The following is a 26,329-nucleotide window of genomic DNA, read 5'->3' on the forward strand; positions in this document are numbered from 1 at the left end:
CAAGCATTCTAAACTGCACACTAAGCTGATTGCTTAAACTTGTATCATTCTGCTTCTGAGCTGTAGCACAATCAGGTATCATATGTCATACATCAAGTGTATGAGTTCAGCCCACATATGCAGGGCACATCTCTATCTACAGCAGCTTGTACTCTGGGTTTCAGGGCTGGAGCAACTGTGGGGCAGCTACAAGGCTAAAACCTCCAAGCACAGCCTACCTAGAAGGAAAGTGCATAAATTTAAAGACTATAGTACTGAAGGAAGTGTGTCAGAGTGGATTGAGAAATGACTGTCCCATGTGATTGGTATAAATGTGCCCTTTTCAAGCTTTAAAGAAGTAATTGGTTGAGTACCACAGCAATCAGTTCTTGGCCCACAACTGCTCACTACTTACATTAAGTAAAATCAGTTATGCACAATTTGTTCATGAAAAACAAATGGATCCAGATTCCTAGCTATTAAACTTCTTCCTTAGCTTCAAACTGAGCTTCCAGCACCAAGCTCTCTGACTGACCAATTGCCTTGCTGAGACTTGAGCAAATCTAAATTTCAGCTGGCCATAAACCTATTCACACTGTGCCATTCGCTTATTAACTTTCAGCTCACTAATCAACCATTGCTCACAATCAAGAATTGGCTCAAGTTTAAAATTTTCGCATTTAGATCACTTCATTGTCTTTCCTAAATTTTACTTTTTTTGAACTAGCAATGCAAACTTAGGAGAAATCTTCATTTTTCTAGTTCTGGTCTAGTGTCCATCACCAATTAATTTAGCAAACTTCTGCTGCCTGACCCACTGTACCAAAGTTTGTAACAGCCTTCCTTACTTTCAGAGCACTTTAAGGTACTCATTAAAACCATCACTTTGAACAAGCTCTTACTTCTTGGAGCTATTATCACTTTATCTCGAAGTATCAAATTCTGGCTGATCGTTCTGTGATGTGGGAGTGTTCACTATATTAAGAACTAAGTGCAAGTTGTTTTTGATATTTTTGATAGCAGGATCTTTGTGTTATTGTAAAACATTGTAAGATGTTAGTACTGGAGACAAATGTTCTTATAATAAAATGAATTATTTAAAAATGTTGTTTACATGCAATTAAGGTGTAGCGCACAGCTTCTAACCAAACTCTCAAAAATATTTTTACTCATTATTTTCTTTGTCGCACATATATAAGAAATAGAAACACTATGCAAACAAAACATTAGTTGAGTGAACATCGATTGAAGTAATTCGCATAATATTGAAAGCATGCTCAGTTTGAAGCTAAGAATGACAATAAAACTTAAGTGAAGTATATAAATCAGGGATATAATTTGCAACTTTGCAAAGAAAAATGGAAGAAAAGTCATTGTAGTGACATTGTCCAATTTCTTTTCCCTTAATGTCAGTGTACAAATGATAGAGAACCTTAGGGAAGGCAGAATGACTGAACAACCAATAATTTTGAGTAGTTTATAATTTTCTTTTTCCTACACGTCTCAATACCTTTAGAAACACATCACCTTGTTAAAACAAAAATAAAGCATTACATTTATACATTTGCAGAAACATTGCGACAGAAATTTATTTTTGCTTTGTTATTGCTAATTAAGTGTCCTAGTAGCAGGAGAGCAGTAGAACAGGTGCCCAAAGCTATTGCATCTGTTTAGCACGTGACTGAAGATGAATTTCATTCCATTCTATATGAGTCATTATTCATTGTCAAATTATTTATATTTAATTTATATTCATTGGTATTTATCATGGTTAGTTATGTTAGTCACTTTTGTTGGTGGGTTGGTTTTTAGCTACAACTTCCTACTTTCATTTTAGTTAGTCAGCTTGAGAAGAGAATGATTATGTGGACTGTCTGTAAAATCAGCTTTGTGCTTAGATGCTTTATTTCTGTATCAGTCTTTTATAACCACACTACAGGCGAATTATACCTTTTTCTTGGTAAAATTCTCTTAGCCTCAAATGCACCCAGAATGACTAAGCACTTGGACAGGCTTTATATCTATGGATCTTATCTACAATGTATGGGCTTCCAAAAGACATTTGTTAGTACTCTGCATAAGAGGTTATTAGCAAAAAAATAAAAATGAATTGGATGTAACTATATAGCATGGTGCAGGAGAGAGGAGGCAGTGTTAACAATTTAATCTATGATTGGCAGGATATAGACATTTATATTTACAGGTGTAACTGGGTCTTGGTTACACTGGTTGCTGAGGTGTCTAAAATGGTTTCTTTGTATGTTATAACAAATGGCTTTTCTGTAATAATAACTGAGATGTAAGGAGTTCTCTCTCTCCCTGCTTGTTTGGGTTATACTATTGGTAAGGGAAAGAACGAACCAATGAGTGTCCATGTTATTCTATCTGCATGTGTGGGAACCTGGGTGAGTGCGCGGGTTTTTCAGGAGGAGAACCGAAGAGGAAGGACGTGCTGGACGCGCTCTGGTCGACCACCGTGGTTGGTCCCAGGCAGCAGGTCAAGGGGGTCGGAGGAGAGCGCATGGTGGAAAGAAGACCCCATTAATTGAGCTCCAATGGTTGTGCACGAAGTGGCTGAACTCTGATAAGTTTGGCGCCTTTTACTTTCATTTTATATCGTATCTCTATTAATTATGTAGTTCCAGTAAGATTTATAAAGTGTAATCTGTAAATCGTACATTGTGTGCTGTCTGATATTTGATGTATGAGTTTGTACCAGGTGGCATTACACAGCAACTATGCAAACATGAGACACGGTTTGGTGGGCGGTCGAGGTTTCCCCTAGATAAACACGAGCTGATAGCCCTGAGCATTACACAGGGATCTGCAATAGGTGTCATAATTTGTCAATGACCCGGACAAAGAATAAAGATCCATATATCTAAGTTTCTTATTGCCGGTAAATTAGTATGCAGAGTAAACAGTGTAAATGGGAGCGGTGGTGGGATGGGGGAGGTGGTGGAGAGGTGGACAGTGGAGATTAAATGGCCAGGAGTAGAATGCTGTAGGAGTTCAGTGTGGATATGTTAAGAGATTTGCACTGGATTCAAAAGAAATTGGGAACTTTGGGGGATCAAAGGGATTTTGAAGTGAATGTATAGGGATCATTAACAGCATAAGAATAAAAAGAATTTGATATTTATCAAAGTGCTCAGTCATACTGGTAGTTATTGGAAGCCTATTATGTGCAGTGAACCAAAGGGATGGTTGAAGAGACTCTTATGGTTTATAACGGATACTTTGGTGTGAATACTGGATTGATAAATTTGCAGATAACACAACAATTGTTGGTGTTGTTCATAGTGAGGAAGGTACTCAGGCTGCAGAATGATACTGTAGTTATCAGCTGGTAAACTGGACAAGAAGCAACCAATAGAATTTAATCCTGGGAAATGGGAGGTGATGAATTTTGGGGGATCTGATAACGGAAGGATATATTCAATGAACGGCAGAGTCCTAGAGTGTATTGAGGAGGAAGGTGACATACAGGTAGATTGGAGGGTTGAAGAAGGCACTTGGGATGGTGCCTTACATATGCCAGGGAAAGGATATTGGAGCAGGGAGGTATTGGAACAACTTTATAACACATGGTTAGGCCAAAGCTGCAATATTCTGTGCATCCCCGGTCACCACACTGTATAAAAATTGTGATTGCATTGGAGAGGATGCAGAGGAGAGGTTGCCTGAGATTGAATGTTTCAATTAGAAGGAGGTACTGAATAGGCTGGTTTATTTGTTCTTGGAGCATAGGAAGCTGAAGGCTCATTGACAGAATGTAGAAAATTATAATGGGCATAGATAGGGTAGATCATACGAAACCTTTCCCCATGGCATCATGTCTAAGAACAGAGGGTATACGTTTAAAGTGAGGAGAAAAGGGTTTAGAGAGGATCAAATGACAAATTATTCTCTGTCTAGAGATTACAATTTGGAATGCATGCTTGTGTGGGAGATGAAGACTGGTACTCTCACATAATTTAAGGAGCATTTGAACAAGAAGACATGCCAGGGCTAGGTAGACTATGGATCAAATGATGGTAAATGAGATTAGTACGATCAGACAAGGTGGTCAACAAAGAACCTGCTGGTGTGCCAAAGAACCTGTTTCTGCACCGTATGGTTATGATCTTTCAGTCATACAGAACCTGAAGCAAGAAAAGCCGAAAATACACAGGTAGCATCTGTAGGGAGAGAAGGCAGCATCTATGGAGAGGAATAAAGAGTCGGCGTTCAAATTCAGGTCAATTGGCATTATTATCATTTATCAGAAGGGTCTCAGCCCGAAACATCGGCTCTTTATTCCTCTCCATAGATGCTGCCTGACCTTTTGAGTTCCTCCAGCATTTTGCGTGTGTTACTCTGGATTTACAGCATCTGCAGAATCTCTGGTGTTTATGGAGAGAGAAAAACAGAGGTAATGTTTCCTATCAATAAGCTTTCAATAGATGAAATGCCAGGTCAACTGCTGTTCTGTCATGAATGAATTTAGTGAATCAAATGTTTTATTTTAATCACAATCCAATAACTCCTAGTCATCATTGCTGGTGCTAGGTTTATTTAATTATTTGAATTTAAATTCCCCAACTGCCTGGGTTGCTTTCAGACTCAAGTCTGTGTTCAAAATGTCCAGGACTCTGCACCATTATGCCATTGCTTAATTGCTAGGGACAAATTCAAAGTGCTAAATAGCCTACATATCTGTGTTTGTATATTCCTAATGTGCAAATCACTATACCGATCTAATTAACTGCCAGTAGGTAATGAATTGTGAATTTTGCTTAGCAGTCTCTTTTTGAATGCTTGTTCAGTCATTAATTCACTGAGTCTGTCAGGAGGGAAAAAACTGCTCAATACCATTGAGGAATATTGCTGCCAATCATACAATGCATTAAAGGGATTGTTTCGGTGAATCTGAAATAATTACGTCTTTAAGGAGCCTACCTTCCTGTAAAAGTTAATTAGTTCTGGTGCACCTTCATTGATCATGCACCAAAAAAACTTTCTTTTTTATTTGCACTGAAGAATGAATTTAACTGTAACATAGACAGCTGTCAATAAAGTATTTCTTCCTTAATTTCACATTTATATAAAATAAGTTTCTATAAAATCTTTTGAACTGATGTCTATTCAAAATTTGAAACTGGAAAATTCTAATTTTCTGAGAGAGCATTCTGATTACAGTATTGAATACATGCTCTTTTATCATATACATAAACAATGGCAGCAGTAATTCATTTCAGGACTTAAGAAGAAACAAAAGGCAAATCTGGTGTCTTTAGACAAAAATAATGCTAGTTCAACAAATTCAGAGTCTTAAAATGATTAGCTGTATCTGTCTGTCATAATTTATTTGAGATATAACAAAATAATCCTTTTAACATATATATGGAAGATAAATGTTGCCTGATACCTTGGATTCCAGTGGGGATGAAGATGGTCTGAATGTTTGTCAATACCAGATATTTATGGCTTTGAAGTGTGGGCGAGATTTAGCTGAACTAGATATTCCCTCCTGGAATAAATGATGTTCATTTTTTCAAGTTATCCATGTCTGTATTTGTCTGCCTTTCTCAATTTCCATGTGAGTTGTTATTTTTCATAATGGTCAGCCATAATTTAGTAGCAATACCAGAAACTTTGGTAAGCAATGCTGCTCCTGGATCTCTCTGTGTTAATCCTGATCCTTTTCCTGAACCTTTATGGATATCGGAGATCCCCCAGAGAAAAGGTATTAATGATCATATTTATCTACTTACCTTATTTCTCTGGAGACGCTGACAGTCTCTCTCCAGAATGTTTTTATTTCTGTTTAAAAAGAACGGAGCCCATGACACAGGGATCTGTAGCAATGGAGATGAGCCAGTCTTCCTACCTACCTAAGAGTTACAAAAATGTGTATGTTGGCCAACTGAAGCAAATTATGAGGAAAAATAAAAAGAACATATTTAATTTCATGTCTGTTATAAACCGCATCATTGTTAGTGTATTTACGGAAGAAAGCATAAGGAATTATAATACAAAAGCATTAGAATGAAATCACAGATGTTAATTATAAATTTTCTACTATTGATCCATTATTTAGCATAAAGCAACTTGTAGTGAAATTGACAAATGCGGTAACACAGTATCCTCAATGTATTTTTAATATATTTGGCAGACTTGACCGTGTTACTTCATGCTGAGAACATCTAGTGATAATTCCAACAAGATGAGGTTATGGATCATTGTCTGTACCAGTGGTGTTTCAAGTTTGATGTAATGGTCTAACTAGTGTGCTGATATATAGAGAATACTTAACTGGCCTTATATACCATGGAACTTTATCCAATTTTCTCATTGTCTCATTGATAGTATGATAGTACGACAGATTCAAAGTTAGATGTGATGATCTTTTCTGTAGACTTTTCAGACCAATCCCCTACGCTTCACATGCTTGAAATTATTTTCGTATGTTTTATAGTGATGAAAACATGAAGTTGGCGCCACTTAAATAAGTGAAGTTTGTACTCTGGCACTGGACCATGAGAAAGTATGATTAAGGATTACAATGTAGGGACTTACATCTAATTGTTGTGGATAATACTGCTATCAATGAAGTAGGCTTGCAACCACATATACAGGGCATTCTTTGGTATCCTTTGAAGTCAAAACAATAAGTGTAAGTGTGAAGCTGCCTGACTTCAGAATGCTGAATGACATTCACCACTTAATTCAGGTCTGAAGTTCAAAGTTCTAAGTAAATTTATTAACAGAGCACATACAGTATATGTCATCATACACTACCCTGTTATTCAATTTCTTGCAGGCATTCACAGTAAGTACAAAGAAACACAACAGAATCGATAAAGGCCACACACGACAGAGATGGACAAACAATCAAAGTGCAAAAGACAGCAAACCCTGCAAAGACTAAAATAAAGTAATTAAGTAAATAAGCAATCAATATCGAGAACGTCAATTGTAGGGTCCTTAAAAGTGAGTCCATAAGTTGTGGATTCAGTTCAATGTTTTGGTGAGTGAAGTTATCCCCTCTGATTCCTGAGCCCGTTGAGTAAAGGATGATAACTGTTCCTGAACCTGGTGATGTGGGACTCGATACTCCCGCACCTCCTTCCTGATGGCAGCAGTGAGATCAGAGCATGGCTTGGATTGTGGGCTGGTGATGATGAATGCTGCTTTCTTGTGACTGCACTCAGTGGTGGGAAGGGCATTATCTGTGAAGACTGGGCTATATCCACTACTTTTTGGAGGCTTTTTCATTCAAGGGCATCGGTGTTCCCATGGCAGGCCATGATATGTTAATATACCTTTCATTGCGCATCTACCGAAGTTTGTCAAAGTTTTAGATGACATGCTGAATCTGCACAAGCTTCTAAGAGATTATGGGCACTGCTGTGCCTTCTTTCTAAGATTACGTGCTAGACCCAGGAAAGATCCTCTGAAATGATGTTAACAAGACATTTGAAATATCTGACCCTCTCCAACTCTGATCCCCTGATGAAGACTGGCTCATGGTCCTCCGGTTTCCTCTTCTTGAAGTCAATGATCAACTCCTTGGTGTTGCTGACAGATGAATGAGAGGTTGTTGTTGTGGCACCACTCAGCCAGCATTTCAATATCCCTCCTCTGTGCTGATTCATCACTATCTTTGATTTAGCCAACAACAGTTGTGTTGTCAGCAAACTTAAATATGGCATTGGAGCTGTACATAGCCTCATAGATATAAGTATAAAGTGAGTAGAGCAGGGGACTATGCACACTGCCCTGTGGTGCACCTGTGCTGATGGTGATTATGGAGGAGATGTTGTTGCCAATCCAAACTGATTGGGGCCTGCAAGTGGGGAAATTGAAGATCCAGTTGCACAAGGAGGTACTGAGATCTAGGTCTTGAAGTTTATTGATTAGTTTTGAGATGACGATAGTGTTGAGATGATGATAGTGTTGAATGCTGAGCCGTAGTCAATGCTGAGCATCCTGAAGTGTGCATCTTTGCTATCCAAGTGTTCCAGGGTTGAGTGGAGAGCCAATGAAATGGCATCCACTGTTGACTGGTTGTGATGGTAGGTGAATTGGAATGACATCAAGTCGCTCCTCAGGCAGGAGTTGATATGCTTGCAATAATATGACTTGTAGACATCTGTTAAGCAAAAGTAAGCAGTTTTGTGAAGACATCCAAACTTACGAGCCTGATTGAATTTTTTGAGGATGTGACTAAACACACTGATGAAGGTAGAGCCATATATGTAGTGTATATGGATTTTAGCAAGGCATTTGACAAGGTACCCCATGCAAGGCTTATTGAGAAAGTAAGGAGGCATGGGATCCAAGGGGACCTTGCTTTGTGGATCCAGAACTGGCTTGCCCACTGAAGGCAAAGAGTGGTTGTAGACGGGTCATATTCTGCATGGAGGCCGGTGACCAGTAGTGTGCCTCAGGGATCTGTTCTGGGACCCCTGCTCTTTGTGATTTTTATAAATGACCTGGAAGTGGAGGGGTGGGTTAGTAAGTTTGCTGATCACACAAAGGTTGGAGGTGTTGTGGATAGTGTGGAGGGCTGTCAGAGGTTACAACGGGACATTGATAGGATGCAAAACTGGGCTGAGAAGTGACAGGTAGAGTTCAACCCAGATAAGTGTGAAGTAGGTAGGTCAAATATGATGGCAGAATATAGTATTAATGTTAAGACTCTTGGCAGTGTGGAGGATCAGAGGGATCTTGGGGTCTGAGTCCATAGGACACTCAAAACTGCTACTCAGGTTGACTCTGTGGTTAAGAAGGGATACGGTGCATTGGCCTTCATCAATCGTGGGATTGAGTTTAAGAGCCGAGAGGTAATGCTGCAGCTATATAGAACCCTGGTCAGACCCCATTTGGAGTACTGTGCTCAGTTCTGGTCGCCTCACTACAGGAAGGACATAGAAACCATAGAAATGGTACAGAGGAGATTAACAAGGATGTTGCCTGGATTGGGGAGCATGCCTTATGAGAATAGGTTGAGTGAACTTGGCCTTTTCTCCTTGGAGCGATGGAGAATGAGAGGTGAACAGATAGAGGTGTGCAAGATAATGAGAGGCATTGATTGTGTGGATACTCAGAGGCTTTTCCCCAGGGCTAAAATGACTAGCATGAGAGGGCATAGTTTTAAAGTGCTTGGAAGTAGGTACAGAGGAGATGTCAGGGGTAAGTTTTTTTATGCAGAGAGTGGTAAGTGCTTGTAATGGGCTGCTGGAGGTGGAAATGATAGGGTCTTTTAAGAGACTCCTGGATGGCTACATGGAGCCTAGAAAAATAGAGTGCTATGGGTAAAGCCTAGGTAGTTCTAAGGTAGGGACACGATCGGCACAACTTTGTGGTCTGAAGGGCCTGTATTGTGCTGTAGGTTTTCTATGTTCAACTTTGCATCAGCCTATGCTTCTCTTTATTATTTGTCAAACATTATCAGAGAGCCTGAGGCTTCCTTGAAAGACATTACCAGTTTTTATTACAACCAAATAATTGTCAGTTTTCTGCAAATTTAAAATCACAAGATTAATGGTGGAGTGACAAGAGCTTGTTCTCCAAAGTATACACAGACTATTTACATTCAGACTCCATCAACCTGAACTGATTTATTGCTGTAAGTATATTTTTAGGTAAATTGTAATGTACAAAGGCATTGTAATAATAATAAAAGGTGGATCCAACAGTTAATCACAACATGCCAGCTACGCTACATAATTTGAATAAAACTAGTTTGAATTACTGAAAGGTATATAAACCAGATGTGGCATTTATACAAATAATATTTGAAATTTTGTAAAGCATCAAAAATGTTATGAGTTGTTTTCAGAGTAAGCTTGCCCTCCAGTGTCGAAGTGAAGAAGTGAAACTTGAGACAAACACTTTGTTTCTTAGGAGACATTAAATTATTTGACATTTGGCCTTAGCTACCTGGTATCAAGTCCTTAAATTTGGTACAAATGAACCAAAGAATAACAGCTGAATGCAGCAGCTAAGTAAAGTGTCTGTCATCAATTTCCAATCCTCTCAGGAGTGAGTCTTTGATCTCTGTTTCCTTCTGCCTCTCCTTCACCACCAGGCTCACCCCAATAAAAGATTGAACTTGAGAATATTCGCAATGGAAATTTATACTTCTATTTCAAAGCCACTTCCTTCATGCAGTCCTTCATGCCTAGCAATAGAATGTCATTTGGAATGTGTTAGACTTTGCAATATTTCATTTACTGTTTATGATTTTCCAATTACTTATGTGGAGAGCATAGCTATTTGCAGTTCACATCTGATTAACTCATATGAATTGATAAACAGGGACATGACAGGCTAACAGTGAAGTCTGCAAGTTTCATTTTGATCACGAATAACAGAATACAATTTCAGTCAGTGCCAAGATATTTTAAAGTATTACCGTATTACAAAAAAAATAAAGGACAACCAGTAAATGAATGAGGCAAATTCAAGACAAAGTAACATCTGAAATTCTGCTAAAAAAAAACTACTTTAATAGAAAATACCGTGTTATTCAATATAAAATTAAAGCACACTATTTATTTTTGCATCTGAACAGAACTTATGGCATGGGTTGCCACTAACTTAAATAGAATTGAAAATTGATTGGTTTTCTTGCAGGCCTTACCAATGTGGACATTGCTCCCAGTCGTTCTCCCAGCCTTCGGAGTTGAGGAATCACGTGGTAACTCACTCTAGTGACAGACCTTTTAAATGTGGGTACTGTGGACGTGCCTTTGCTGGAGCTACAACACTGAACAATCATATCCGGACACATACGGGGGAGAAGCCATTTAAGTAAGTAATTAAAACAAATGAATACAATTACCTGCTTTTAGTCAAAATATCAGCAGTTTCGCCTGAAAATGTTTGTGTGGCAGGTGGCATTATAACATGTTTTAAGATTTATTTGGAACTTGTAGAACTGCACTAAATTTGAAAAAGAGAAGTCAGATATTTGAGAAAATATTTTGCTTCAGTTTATTTATTTCCATTAAATGTAATTATTATTTTATTAGTTGCAAAGAGTGATATAGAGGTTCACGTCTTTCCTCTAATTAATTTTATTTTAATCTGTTAAGTCACTGAAGTATTTGTGTGCACATGCTTGCTGATGAACTGTTGTTAGAAGCAGTGAGAACATATTTATTCCCAGGCAATGATAAAGGTTCATTATTTTCCTGTGTGCTGAGAGATGGTGGAAGTCCTAATTCCACAGTAATGGAACTGAGTCATTATAATGGAACACAAGTTCACACGGTTTGAAAATAGAAGTACCGTTTTTTTCTTTCAAGTAATATTTTTTTCTTATAAAACAAAGTTTTTTCCCTTAAGGAAATAATTAATCAACGCTACTGATCTATCCAGTTTGCATACTTTACTATTTTGCTAATGCAGGTCAGGATAAAGGTCTGACTGGAGCTCAAGGCTCTCTAGTGACCGTGTACTCTGATTGGGGCAGAAAAGTAAGGCAGGGTATTCTGAAGTTCTGGCACAGAGCTGGGCAGTGCTGGGCAGCTCAAAATAGAGTTTTAGCTTTGCAGCAGACTTAGAATAACTCACACTGATATGCATCAATAGACAAAACCAGGCACCATGGGCACTGCGCCGCATTCTTGTAAATTCTGGGCAATGTGGCTCATTTAATTTGGAAAATTCTAGCATGCAGATCTGAACACTAATCTCCAACTTCTGAGCATAAGCTATTTTTAAAATTGCAGAAATGCTATACCCTGCTCAAAACAATACAGTTGGTTAGTTACAAGCAGAAGCTAGGATTCCTTATGAACAACTCCCTTAATCTTATTATGGATTTCCACATGAACTATGGATTTTCTCATAACATTTTAATTATACAGTGAGAATATCATTCTGTTCTTCATGATTTGAGTGCCAGTTCAGAGTTAGAAAGCAAGGGCTGGAAAACCAGACAGGAATCATTGTTAGTTCATTTTCAATCATTGCATTTTCCAAATTGGCTTCTGGTTAAATTTGAGGCCAGGCTACAATGCTCTGACCAAAATGGGTGAAAGCTTTATGATAATGAAATTAATATAACCTAATAATTAATTAATATTTTATACAATAGCGGAGAAAGAATGCTGCGTAGATCACTGATTTTAGGGCAAACATTTGAGCTCCGAATAACTTGGTCTGAGAAATTTGTTGCTTAAAATTTAAGTCTCCTTACAGCACAATTAAGTACAGACTTGAAAGCTGTGTTTGTGAACCTTCTCCATTTCATATACTTCAAAGTTCTGTGCCAGGTTATTGTTTGGCTGGCTCAAAGGCCGTAGAATCTCCCTTCAAAACTCCATGAGCTAATAATGTGGGCTATGGTCTGGTGAGCTGGAAACTTTATGTACATAAATCCATGGTTGACTGAGAGAAATAATCAGTGAGTAAGAAGAATAACACAAATTGTGTGTTACCAGTGCTGAGTTTTGTGTTGGCCTCCAGCCTCATCATCACCTGCTTCATGCATAATTCCATTCTGTAGTGGAGAACTGCCAAATTGGGTTGATTACTCTCAGTTCAAGTTCAGTTTATTGTCATTCAGTCGTACACATATACACCGCCAAATGAGAGAACTCTCCTCTCGAGCAAGCCGCACGACACAGTACATATAACCACACTACACAGAAAGTAATATAACCACTAACAAATTAATAAGGTGGATTTATGACTCAAGTTAAAAAGAATACATTATGACACTACTGACACTTCATGCATGGTGGGACCTGGGTGGTGACAGGGAATTCAGTAGTCCCACAGCCTGGGAGAAGAAGCTATTTCCCATCCTAATAGTCCTAATGCTATGGTACCTCTTGCCTGATGGTAGGAGATCAAAGAGATTGTTGGATAGACAGGAGGGATCTTCACCCTGCCTTGTGTAGCTGGATCCTGTCAGATTGCTGACAGGTGCCTTCAGCTCTGCCCTTCTAACCCTCAGCACAGGTGCCCCTCAGGACTGTGTACTAAGCCCCCTCCTTTACTCTCTGATACCGATGACTGTGTCGCCACCCACAGCTCCAATCTGCTAATTAAATTTGCTGAAACTACACTGATTGGCCTAATCTCAAATGATAATGAGGAAGCCTACAGAGAAGAAGTCATCACCCTGTCACAGTGGTGTCAAGAAAACAACCTCTCCCTCAATGTCACAAAAACAAAGGAACTGGTTGTGGACTATAGGAGGAATGGTGACAGGCTAACCCCTATTGGCATCAATGGATCTGGGGTTGAGAGGGTGAACAGCTTTAAATTCCTTGGCATAAATATCACTGAGGATATCACGTGGTCTGTACATACTGGCTGTATGGTGAAAAAGGCACAACAGCGCCTCTTTCACCTCAGAGAGTTGAAGAAGTTTGGTATGGGCCCCCAAATCCTAAGAACTTTCTATAGGGGCACAATTGAGAGCATCCTGACTGGCTGCATCACTGCCTGGGTCCTGCATATGCAGCACTCTTGATAAATATTTCTGATAGGTGGAAGAGAGACCCCAATGTTCCTCTCAGTAGTTTTTTCAATCCTTTGTAGGGACTTGTGGTCAGATGGGAGTCTGAAGGGAGGCCTGACACGATCTATTTTTAAATTATGAGAGGCATAGATAGGGTAGACAGTGAGAACCTTTGACCCAGGGTAGAAATATCAAACATCAGAAGACATGCTTTTAAGGTTAGAAGGAGGAAGTTTAAAGGTAATGTGAATGCCAAGTTTTTCATTTACCTGGAGTAGTAATAGTGGAAGCAGGCAGTTTGATGGAGTTTAAGAGGACTTTAGATAGACACGTGAATATAAAAGGATTGGAGGGATATGGATAATACACAGGAGGAGGATATTTAGTATAAATTGGCTTCAAGGTTGGTACAACATTGTGGGCCAAATGACCTGTCCAGTTCTGTACTGTCCTATGTTCTATTGTTGCCTGGGATGGAGCATTTCAGTAACAAGTAGAGACTGGGCAGTGAGGGAGGTAGAGAGGTATACAAAATTATGAGGAGTATAGACTGACTAAAACAGAGTGTATGCACTTGAAATAAGAGCAATCGAGAGCATCTGAGGAGGATTTTTTAAAATCCAGATGGTAGTTGGAATTTGGGTCATATTGCTGTAAGAGCATTAGAGACAAGTACTTCCACAATGTTTACGTATCTGCACAAGCACTTGAATCACCAAGGGAAAAGTTACACATAGCCTTCTTTACTTTGGATGGTAATGAGAATGGTATACTTGGGTACTTGATGGTACGTATAGGTTGTGGGGTAAAGGGTGTCTTTTTGTGCTGCATGATTCATTGACTCTAGGATTCTAACGCCATACACAGCCTATTCAAACTTAAAGCCTAAAATCTTCCTCTTGATTTGGTTTCTCCTTTTTGTTATTTACTGCCTTGTTCTACATGCAGAGTTGAGATATTGAAAGTTTGGAGAGCATATCAAGTGCTGTTGTGTGTGTATTACTGAATGTAATGTGATACTGAATGTTAGTCGGCCATGTTGTTAGCTTACCTTTCCAAGTGGCATTGGGACTATCCTGCCAGTTGAAATGGGTGTAGTAAGTTGGAAAATTTTACAATGGATGTACATGCGAAACTCCTAAGGTGACGCTTTGGCCATCTTTAAATTGTAGCCTAATGCAAGGTGAAAAGAAGCACATTATATTAGAAATAATCTGACCGGCCACTTGGATATGATTTTCTTAAAACTTGGCTCTATCAGAGCAATGGAACAATTTAATTTTTTTTATTGAGAGCTACAGGCCCTTCTGGCCCAATGAGCCTACACCACCCAATTACACTATGTGGCCAATTAACCTACTAACTCCTACTCCTTGGAATGTGGGAGGAAACTGGAGCACACAGGGGAAACCTTTGCAGTCACGGGAAGAATGTATAAAGTCCTTGCAGCAATGGGAATTGAACCCAGGTCACCCGCACTGTAACCGCTACTGTGCTGCCCATACCTCATGGATAAGGTACTCTTGGATCTGAAGCGTAATAACTCTGCAATGCCTATATCTTGTACATCAGTTCCAAAGTAAATAAATAAAATGATTTCCTTGCCCAACTACGTGCCCAGCAAAAAAAATAGTAAGAATTATTTTAAATTGCATCTGCAGTCATAAAAGCAAAAGTTTTTCCAGGAGTTGACTGTGCATTATTAGTTGGGCTGTAAAATTTGGTACACTTTGCATAAAGCTCACATTTAAAAGGCTTGACGTTCATCCCCAAGGCTTGAACATTCATCCTTATTTGTACAAAAGTATTAAATGACACTTTGCCTCAAATATAAGGTAGAGTCATGTAGCTGCATAAACAAAATTTATTATCTGCGTATTCCAGTACTGGATATGGTACCCAGAATGTAATCCAGAAGTAGATTCTTAAGGATTTCAGCAAACACACTCTTAACTGTTCCCAATACTAATGTTTCACACACATTGGCTGATGCTCTACTGTAAACCTTAAGAAGATTCATGGAAACACTTCAACAAATCTGATTGATTTTTACGTAAGTTACTGTGTAGATAGATTTTTGTAATTAATTGAAGAGGTTTTGAGGTCAGAATGGAAAATAGATTTCTTTTAATCTAAAAGCGTTACTTACGAATGACCTTGTTGGCTCTGTTTATTTATTTTTTAACACCACATTCCCGTAATTTGTAGGGACGCATGGTGATGTAACAGAAACTTTGATGTGGCAAAGTCAGTATAATCTCACTAGAAGTGATAATTATTTTTATTGCTAATCTTAAATGTGCATTGAAATTTTTTAATTTCTGGACACAAATTGGAAGTGCTGACATTTTAAGGGAAATAAGATCTGTGTTTTGACATCAAAGTCAAATTCCATGTACTAATTTAAAACTAACTACTTTAGACATGGTATAAATCTAGAGACTTTCAGGAATAAAACCATACCATTTATTAAATTAACTCATGGATGTTAATTGGTGCATAACATAGTAAGCTATGCATTATTGACTCTCATCTCAGTCCATGATGTATACCCCTCTTTTTTTAAATTCTATTGCTCTTTATATCCTTTTGTTGTATTTTCTTTCTGTTTATTCCTCTTAGTGATAACATGATGATAGTGGAACTGAGATGAGCACGGGGAACACATGGATTGCTAGTGTCATGGACTTTTATCAAGACTTAATAGAAATTACTCTGTATTTTGATTTATGCCACTGCTCTGTAACTCTCTCATCCATTTTTACTGTTTGAATTTAACCATAATTAGTACCCTCTGATTTTCTTTTACTTCTGCTACTGAGATTCACCGTCTTGTCCCCAATCCTCAACGATGACCTGCCAGAGGCTATATTTTAATTTGATGTGGACTCATCCTTTTGCACCAGATCAGGTGGTTACCTATTGTCCTCATTGTTACTTTCCCCCAGTTTGCACATTTGTTGGAGTTCAGGGTGCTTTCTTTATCATGTCATCATTGGCTACCACTGGCTACCAGTATGGTTTAGAATTGATTTTAAGGTTCTCCTGTTTGTTTATAAAGCCCTAAATGGACTGGCCCCCTCCTATATTGCAGACCTTTGAACCCCTTATTCTACTTCCAGGTCCCTCAGGTCGGCTGACTTGGGGTTCCTGGCTGTCCCACGATCTAAATTTAAGTTCAGGGGTGACCGCGCCTTTGCTGTTGTAGCCCCTAGACTGTGGAACAGCATTCCCCTCCCTATCAGATCTGCCCCCTCCACTGACTCTTTTAAATCCAGGCTCAAAACTTACCTTTATTCACTAGCATTTGAATCTTCCTGATGTGGATGATTTTTGGCTTGTGTCTAGACCCATGTGTTGTTTATTTTATGCCTATAAGCTGTGTGCCTTGTTGATTATATCTGTGTTTCTTGTATTTGTGATTTGAACTACCTGTTATGGTTTGTCAACATGGTCAACATGCGGTGTTTTTAAGTGTACTTTATAAATAAATTTGACTTGACTTGACTTGACTTGGTTATTCTTTTACTTACTTTCTCTTGTCCTACAATGAGTTGCATGCTATCCCTGATGTAATTCCAGCCTCAGTATAGTTGAGCTGCAGTATGCAGCTAATGCTTGTGTTGGTGCATAATGGAAAGCCAAGCTCAGGCTAACTAATTGAAGGCACATGGTAAAATAGGCCGAAGTCAGCATGGTTTCCTTAATGGAAAATCTTGCCTGAAGAAGCAGAGTCAAGGTAGAGTCACGGCATCCCCAAGAGTGAGGAAAGTACTGATGTCTGATCAATTTATGCTCTGGGCTGAACTAGAAAGGTCGGGTATGGGCCAAATTGTGGCGATGTTTGGAGGATTTAAGCGCTGGGCTAGATCGAAAAGGTCAGGGTGTTGGGACTGGAAGTGAGGCGAGGGCTGATTCTGCTCGCTGCTCCTCGACATTCGCTCAGCTCTGTGCTGGACTGCAGTGATGCCTGGCTTCGCGTCTATGTTCCCACAATGTTTACTCGGCTCCAGCTGTAGAGATGTCTGGCTGCATGTCTTTCGTAATACTCCAGTTCTGAGTATTATTTGCTTGCTTTTGTTGTTTGCACAATTTGTTTTCTCTCTCTCTCCCTCTCTCTCTCTCTCTCTCTCTCTCTCTCTGTGCATTGGGTGTTTGACGGTCTTTTTTCTTGTGGGTTCTTTTGAGGTTTCTTTGCTTTGTGCCTGGCTGTAATGAGATGAATCTCAAGGTTGCATAGTGTATGCATGCTTTGATAATAAATGTACCTTATTGACATGTAGGATAGATAAAAGTGAATCAATGGATATTGTGTACTTGAATTTTCAGAAGGCCTTTGACAAGGTGCCGACATGAGGCTGCTTAACAAGATAAGAGCCCATGGTATTACAGGAAAGCTAATAGCATGGATAGAGGATTGCCTGACTGGCAAGAGGCAAAGAGTGGGAACGAAGGGTGCCTTTTCTGGTTGCTGCTGGTGTTCCTCAGAGTCAGTGTTGGAACCGCTTCTTTTTATATTATATGTCAATGATTTGGATAATGGAATTGACGGCTTTGTGGTCAAGTTTGTGGACAATACGAAGGTAGGTGGAGGGGTATGTAGTGCTGAGGAAGCAGGGTCATTACAAAGGCCTTAGACAGATTAGGAGAATGGGCAAAGAAGTGGCAGATGGAATACAGCGCCAGGAAGTGTATGTCATGCACTTTGGTAGTAGGAATAGAAGTGTAGACTATTATCTAAACAGGGAGAAAATTCAAAAATTCAAGGTGTAATAGAACTTGGGAAGTTATCATGCAGGATCCCCTAAAGGTTAACTTGCAGGTTGAGTTGGTGCTAAGGAAGGGAAATATAATGTTAGCATTCATTTCGAGAATACTAGCATATAAAAGCAAGAATGTAATACTGAGGCTTCATAAGGCACTGGTGAGGAGTACTGGAGTACCGGGGAGTACACTTGGAGTATTGTGAGCCGCTGTGGGTTTCTTATCTAAGAAAGGATGTGCTGAAACTGGAGAGGGTTCAGAAGAGGCTCATAAGAATGATTCCAGGAATGAAAGGGTTACTGTATGAGGAGTGCTTGATGGCTCTGGGCCTGTACTTGTTGGAATTTAAGAGGGGTGGTGGATTTCAGTGAAACCTATCAAAAATTTAAAGGCCTAGATAGATTGGATGTGGAGAGGATGTTTTTTATAGTAGGGGAGTCAAGGACCAAAGGGCACAGCCTCAGAATAGAGGAACATCCCTTTAGAATGGAGATCAGGAGGAATTTCTTTAGCCAGATGGTAGTGAATCTGTGGAATTTATTGCTACAGGCTACTCTGGAAGCCAACAGATTGGGTGTATTTAAGGTGGAAGTTGATAGGTTCTTGATTAGCTAGAGTGCGAAAGGTTATGGGAGAAGGCAGGAGAAAGGGGTTGAGAAGGGAAATTAATTAGCCAAGATGAAATGGTGGAGCAGAATCGATGGGCCGAATGGCCCAATTCTGTTCCTATGTCATCTGATCTTATGGTCTTATGGACTGTTGACTCATTCACTGAGGCATACAAGAGAATGGGATATCAGCAAGCAAATCCCATTCCCAATGAACCACACTGCCCTCTGTCAATAAGGGCTCATTAAAAAAAAACTAAAAAAGGCACAGAACACTTCCCAAATCTTAGCAAAGGAAAATCCTGAAGAAGAAATTCACCAACAATAAGCCAACATAGTCTTTGATACATAGAAGAAAAGCATATTTTAACGCCTGGCCCAAACCTCAAGAAGTACAGAGGCTGAGTGAGCCATGCCCTCCTCTACTCTTCTGAGACCAGGACAACCTGCAGCAGATATTGAAGGTACTGGAAAAATGCCGCCAATGTTGCCAGCATAACATCCACCAAATTCAAAGTTCACGGTTCAAAATAAATTTACTATCAAAGTGCATATGTTACCATATACTACCCTGGGATTAATTTTCTTGCAGACATTTACAAGAAAAAAAGAAATGCAACAGAATTTATGAAAAACTACATAAATAGTCAAACACTGACAGCCAATGTGCAAAAGAAGGCACACTGCAAATAATAAATGATTCTGAGAACATGAGTAGTAAAGAGTTCTTGAAAGTGAGCCTGGGAGCTGCAGAATCAGTGGTGATTGAAGTTATCCGTGCCTGTTCGGGGGCCTGGTGGTTGTAACTGTTCTTGAACCTGCTGATGTGGGACCTAAGGCTTCTGCCCAATGGAAATAGCAGAAAGAGGAAATGGCCCGGATGGTGGTCTCTCTGGTGATGGATGCTGCTTTCTTGTGGTAGCACTCCATGTAAATGCATTCAAAGGTGGGGTGGGCTTTGCCTGTGATGGACTGGGGTGTATCCACCCTTTCTGTTCCTGGGTATTTGTGTTTCTATACCAGGCCATGATGCAACTCTGTTTCAAGCTCTGCCAAGGGACGAGATTACTTGCCAGAGAAAAAGATTCAGGGATGTGTTCAAAGTTTTTTGAACCGCTGCAACATCCCCAATGATTTCTAAGTGTTTGAGGAAGTAAGTACACCATTCTCTCTGGCCCACAGGTGATCAAAGTGGAGATGGAGCATTCGGGATGGTGATAAGAACCTTGAAGCCGTGCATCAGGACCACACAGAAACTATGCATAAGTAGCAGATGGAACACACCACCTCACAAACTACCCATCCATCTGACCCATTAGCAACCTTCTGGCCCATCTATGGAAGAGCCTCCCATTCTCATATGAACTCATATTACTCACTTCAGAATCCACTTCAGAGTGGATTGGAAGCAAGTCATTCAAAACCACAAATGACTCCCTAAGAATGAGACTATTCCTCCACCGTTCAGTGTACAGTCCCTGAAATGTCATTGCGATCTATTCTCCTTTGGAGTTGTATAACAGCCTTTTCATCCCCTTCTGCATCTGATGGTGAAAGTCCTTTGTTTAAACCCAGTTTATCAGCAAGTGCAGGGTTCAGGTGATGCAGAAATTGAAAAAGAATAATGGCAGGAATCTTCTGTCAGAATTGATCTATGAAGGACAGAAGCAGGAGCAGTGAGAGATGGAATGAGTACGTTGGGGAGAGTAACAAAAATACCAAGCCAATGGAATAAAGGTGAAATAGAAGAGTTTAAAGGACACTAGCACCTTTTATTTGTGTCCAAAAACAGGACTTTGATCAAATGGACATGCAGAATCAATATTCAGAGATATCTTACAGATACAGAATCAGGAACAGATTATAAACAAGAGAAAATCTACAGATGCTGGAAATCAGGAACAGATTATCTTGCTTAATTCACAGGATAATGATTGAGTTGGGAATGAATAAAAGTGTGGTAAGAGCAGAACGTCATGATGCACTGAGCTCACTGTCGCTGATGACTGGCTTAAAAAAAAGCAGGAACTGTGATACCAGGGGAATCCCATGTAGTTCCCTGTTTAAAAATTATTTACGTAGATCTCAGTAGAGGCAGCATTAGGGTTTTTAGATGGTTTTAGTGCCATTAAGTTAGGAAAAAGGAATACTAATTTGGGCAGAATCCCTTTACTTATCTTACATGCTGAATGTCAAAAAATAGTATCAGATGAAATGATAAATCAAAAAGTTCTTTGGACCATCTCAAGTCACTCTTTAGGCCAATGTCTTTTTGAAACTTTCTATAACAGTTTTCGTGCAACTACACAATAAAATTTGTTTTGCAGATGCATATGGCCTTCCAAGGTACTGAGGCATACAGACGGGTGTGGTGGTTGTTTATGGGGTGCAGAAAAACATTTCAAGGATGTACAGTTGTGCAGGTTGGCCCTCAGACAACGTAGCCTGCTAATGCAAAATCAAACCTTCATAATGAATGACAGGCCTGCTTCAGCAACATAAATCCAGAGTTGATTCAAGCCTGTAGAGTCCTGTACTTGGTGCCACCTTCTGGCAGGTGTGCAACAAATTAAATACCTTACACCAGTGGTCCCCAACCACCTGGCCTCAAAGCATGTGCTACTGGACCACGAGGAAACAATATGATTTGGCGATATGAAACGATATGAGTCAGCTGCACCTTTCCTCATTCCCTGTCACGCACTGTTGAACTTGCACACCACCCCACCAACCCCCACCCCCCACCCCCCGTCGGCCGGTCCGCAAGAATATTGTCAATATTAAACCGGTCCATGGTGCGAGAAAGGTTGGGGACCCCCGCCTTACACTGATGGTCTCCCTTTTCTGGTTTTCAATGTCTATACCATTTCATATCTTGAGTCTCCTCCCTATTAAATCTCTAAAGCCTCTTTTTCTCTAGTTTCTTCCCTCTCATTACTGAGAGGTCATGTTATAGCTATAATGGACCCTGGTCAGGCTCCACTTGGAGTACTGTGCTTAGTTCTGGTCGCCTCACTACAGGAAGGATGTGGAAACCATAGAAAGGGTGCAGAGGAGATTTACAAGGATGTTGTCTGGATTGGGGAGCATGCCTTATGAGAATAGCTTGAGTGAACCTTCCCTTTTCTTCTTGGAGCGACAGAGGATGAGATACACCTGACAGATGTGTATAAGATGATGAGAGGCATTGATCATGTGGATAGTCAGAGGCTTTTTTCCAGTGCTGAAATGGCTAGCACGAGAGGGCACAGTTTTAAGGTGCTTGGAAGTAGGTACAGAGGGGATGTCAGGGTTAAGATTTTTACGCAGAGAGTGGTGAGTGCGTGGAATGGGCTGCCGGTGGCGGTGGTGGAGGCGGAAACGATATGGTCTTTTAAGAGACTCCTGGATAGGTACATGGAGCTTAAAAAAATAGAGGGCCACGGGTAACCCTAAGTAATTTCTCAGGTAAGGACATGTTCGGCAGAGCTTTGTAGGCTGAAGGGCCTGTATTGTGTTGTAGGTTTTCAGTGTTTCTAAGCCAATCGTTTACACTGGAGTTTAATATGTGTAAACAACAACAAATATTTATTGCAAAAAGAGGCAAAATAATATATTAACTAAAGTACAATTTCCAAAAATCTATGGGAGGAGTCTGTTCTGGAGTTTGCACACAGAAATCTTTGAAGGACAATTAAATCTGCTGGTGTAAACATCTCTTAGGATCATTAGAAATGGCGGAATTGACTGTAAAAGTAAGGATGCTTAAAAACAAGGGCTTACAAGTACTAAGCATTTTAAAGTCATAAAATATCCCATAGTGCCTTGGTGGTGGGCAAGTGGGTGGGAGTTTTATAAACTTGTATTTAATAGTGATCCAAAAATTGGGTCCAAAATCTTTATCAATAGGTTTTTAAGTACAACTTAAATGAGAAAAGTTAGAGATCTGGAAAAATTGAGGAAGGATTACTGAGATAATTGCTTCCAGGTGCTTAAGATCATGAGGGAATTGAACAAACAAAGGAAAAATGTTTCCCTGGCAGAGGAAGTTGTACCTAGAGGACACAGCTTTAAAGTGACTGGCAAAAGAGTCTGAAATGAGATTAAGAATTTTTTTAATATATTGTAACCTGGAACTGACTGCCTGAAAAGACTTAGTCAGATTTAACTGTAAATATCAAAGGAGAATTGGTTAACTAGAAGAGGTAACTGCAGAACAGTGGAGAAAAAGCAAGAGTGGAAGTAATTGGTTATTCGTTCAAGGAGCCACAGTAAGTTAAATTACCACTTTGTATTTTGTGCTAATGTAATTTAAGTATTTATGTCTCAATGACCAAAACCTGCTGAAATCTGAGTTTGTTTTTATATTATTTTATTGAGATACAGCATGGAATAGGCTTTTCCACATGACAGTTTACAATGACCAATTAACCTACCAACCAGTACGCCTTTGGACTGTGAGAGGAAACTGGAGCACCCAGAGGATACCCACGTGATCACGGGGAGAATGTATAAACTCCACATATTTTTATTACTCATTAATTAATGCAGCTTAGTTAGTTTTCCTGGGGATCTTGATATTAATGAAAGATTAATGGGTGACACGGTAGGCTAGTGGTTAGCATGACACTATTACAGCATGTGGCCAAGTGGTTAAGGCATTGGACTAACGACCTGAACGTCGTGAGTTTGAGCACCAGCAAAGGCAACGTGTTGTGTCCTTGAGCAAGGCACTTAATCACACATTGCTCTGCGACGACACTGTTGCCAAGCTGTATGGGTCCTAATGCCCTTCCCTTGGACAACTTTGTTGTAGTGGAGAGGGGAGACTTGCAGCATGGGCAACTGCTGGTCTTCCATACAACCTTGCCCAGGCCTGCGCCCTGGAGAGTGAAGACTTTCCAGGCGCAGATCCATGGTCTCGCAAGACTAACGGATGCCTTTACTTTATTACCGCACCAGCAACCCAGGTTCAGTTTATGCCCCTGTCTGTAAGGAGTCTATACATTCTCCTCGTGGCCACTTGTGTTTCCTCCGGGTTCCCCAATTGCCAAGGACGTACGGGTTCATTGTTGAGTTGGTCACGTGTATAATTGGGCACTGCAGGCTTGTTGGGCCAGAAGGTCCTGTTCCCATGTTGTACCTCTAAATCAATAAATTACTTTAAACTGCATCACTCATCACACTACACAAATAGTAATAAAAAGAAGATCAGTGGGCAGTAAGAATGTGCTACCTTCACTCCTGTGCCATTCATTCCCAGTTCTTATTGGCCAGACAAAATATCACATGGTACTCAAGTTCAATGGAATGAGAATAAAAATCAGAGACATTCTTCTCTGATGCCTGGTATTCAATTATAGAGCAGCAACATGCAGGGGGTTGTAAGCAGGTGGTATAAATTATTACTTTTACTCCACTGTTAGATAAAAAGTGCTGTGCTGATTGATTATAGACAACTTTAATTATTTATGTACTAACCATTTCCAATAATTGATTGTTAACCACAGTGGGATTTTCCATCCAGACATAAGGAAAAGCAATCATTGGATGAGTTATTTATTTAATTTCCTATTTGTTGTTGGTTGTGAAAAATTGGCTTAACACTTCCATTTGATGGAAAATTCTCTAGTCAGAGCCCCACTTGGTTTACAGTGTGTAAAACCTGCAAGGCAGCTTTTTTTAGCATGGAAAAAGTGATCCTGCATAAAATACATGGTTGAATTTTAATATGATCCATATCTGTTAGGATGGGACTCCACTATAAATACAGCAGTGGCAAATACATTCAGTGGCCACTTTATTAGGTACACCTGCTCATTAATGCGACTATCTAATTAGCCAATCATGTGGCAGCAACTCAATGCACAAAAGCGTGCAGACATGGTCACGATGCTTAGTTGTTGTTCAGACCAATCATCAGAATGGGCAGGTAATGTGATCAAAGTGACTTTGACCATGAAATGACTGTTTGTGCCAGACAGGATGGTTTGGGTATCTCTGAAACTGCTGATCTTCTGGGACTTTCACGTACAACAGTTTCTAGCGTTTACAGAGAATGGTGAGATAAACAAAAAACATCTAGTGAGCGGCAGATCTGTGGGTGAAAATGCCTTGTAAATGAGAGAGATCAGAGGAAAATGGCCAAAATAGCTGAAGTGGACATTCGTAAGGCCAGTGGTGTTGTGGGGATGGAACTGACTCTCTCACGGTGGTGTCTGAAAAGAGGATGCTGTCTAAGTTGCATGCCATCTTGGTCAATGTCTCCCATCCACTACATAATGTACTGGGTGGGCACAGGAGTACATTCAGCCAGAGACTCATTCCACCGAGATGCAACACAGAGCGTCACAGGAAGTCATTCCTGCCTGTGGCCATCAATCTTTACAACTCCTCCCTTGGAGGGTCAGATATCCTGAGTCAATAGGCTGGTCCTGGACTTATTTCATAATTTACTGGCATAATTTACATATTACTATTTAACTATTTATGGTTCTATTACTATTTATTATTTATGGTGCAACTGTAACAAAAACCAATTTCCCCCGGGATCAATAAAGTATAACTATGACTAAGACTATGGAAGGCAACAGGTACTCAAGTAACTATGCGTTACAATAGGAACTCAACCCTGTTGGGTTCCTCCAGAATTTTTTGTGTGATGTGTTACAATAGTAGTGTGCAGAAGAGCATCTCTGAATACACAACACGTCAAACCTTGAATTGGATGGACCACTTCTGTACCTAATAAAGCGGCCACTGAGTATAAAGAACGAATAAGCAAACCATACCTTTGACTCAGAAACATAAAAGGGACCCCTGCAATACAACTTGTACCCAGCTCAGTGATTAAAAAGCATTATAGCCACAAAGTTCCATGTTGCTCAGCTGTACAAATCAACATTAAAGATGAGTTTACCTTCAAAGGCAGCAAGTGCATTTGTTTAATTTTGATGTGTACAGGTGAATGAAAGGGAGGTCGAGTTGACTGCATCCAGTGATATGTTGCCAACCATATCCAGCAGATGTACAGGTTAATCGTGACTAATTCTGTTCGGCAAAATATGTAGATTGTGGTTGGTATGTGAGCTGTCAAGCCACACCACGGAACATGGGCACAAACCCAGCCCAATATTTTAGAACACAGATTACAGAGTACAGTTTTGCTTCAGCAGGAAAATTCTGGAAGAGACAAGCAATAATGGTCTTGCACAGATCTTTCAGTACTGTGCAAAGAGCACAAGGGACTAATTTCTTGGATAAAAACTAACCTTTGACGTATGCCAGCAAAAAACTGTTCCATTTTTAGTTCCAGAGTTCTTGAAGGATTATAACGTGCATATTTTCTATTATATTTTCAAAGATGATGGAAATATTTTCAAATATTAATAATGGTAAAAGTTATTAATGCCTGAGAATGTAAAGGGTGTAAAAACTTGGGTATCCTGAGCAAATTTTTTCTCCACAATTTACAGCATTTTCAGTACCTGTCTGGGATTATCTAACATAGCACAGACCAAAACTTGAACTT

The 26,329-nt window shown here is 39.8% G+C and overlaps 1 protein-coding gene across 3 annotated transcripts in view; it reads left to right on the plus strand.

Annotated features, from left to right (window-relative positions):
* prdm6 (PR domain containing 6) overlaps nucleotides 1-26,329 on the plus strand; it is a 246,812-nt gene that overhangs the window by 180,786 nt on the left and 39,697 nt on the right. For 2 of the 3 annotated variants that reach the window (XR_011889524.1, XM_072281471.1), the window contains exon 7: nucleotides 10,606-10,782. Coding sequence is in view for 2 of the 3 variants with exons in the window: in XM_072281471.1 (XP_072137572.1) it covers nucleotides 10,606-10,782 (177 nt within the window). In the remaining variant the exon portion in view is untranslated. Of the gene's footprint in view, nucleotides 1-10,605; nucleotides 10,783-16,069; nucleotides 16,848-26,329 lie in introns of those variants that run through there. The other variant, XM_072281472.1, reaches the window with a different exon arrangement.

The sequence above is a fragment of the Mobula birostris genome, chromosome 17 (assembly GCF_030028105.1).
Source record: "Mobula birostris isolate sMobBir1 chromosome 17, sMobBir1.hap1, whole genome shotgun sequence".
Lineage (NCBI taxonomy): Eukaryota > Metazoa > Chordata > Chondrichthyes > Myliobatiformes > Myliobatidae > Mobula > Mobula birostris.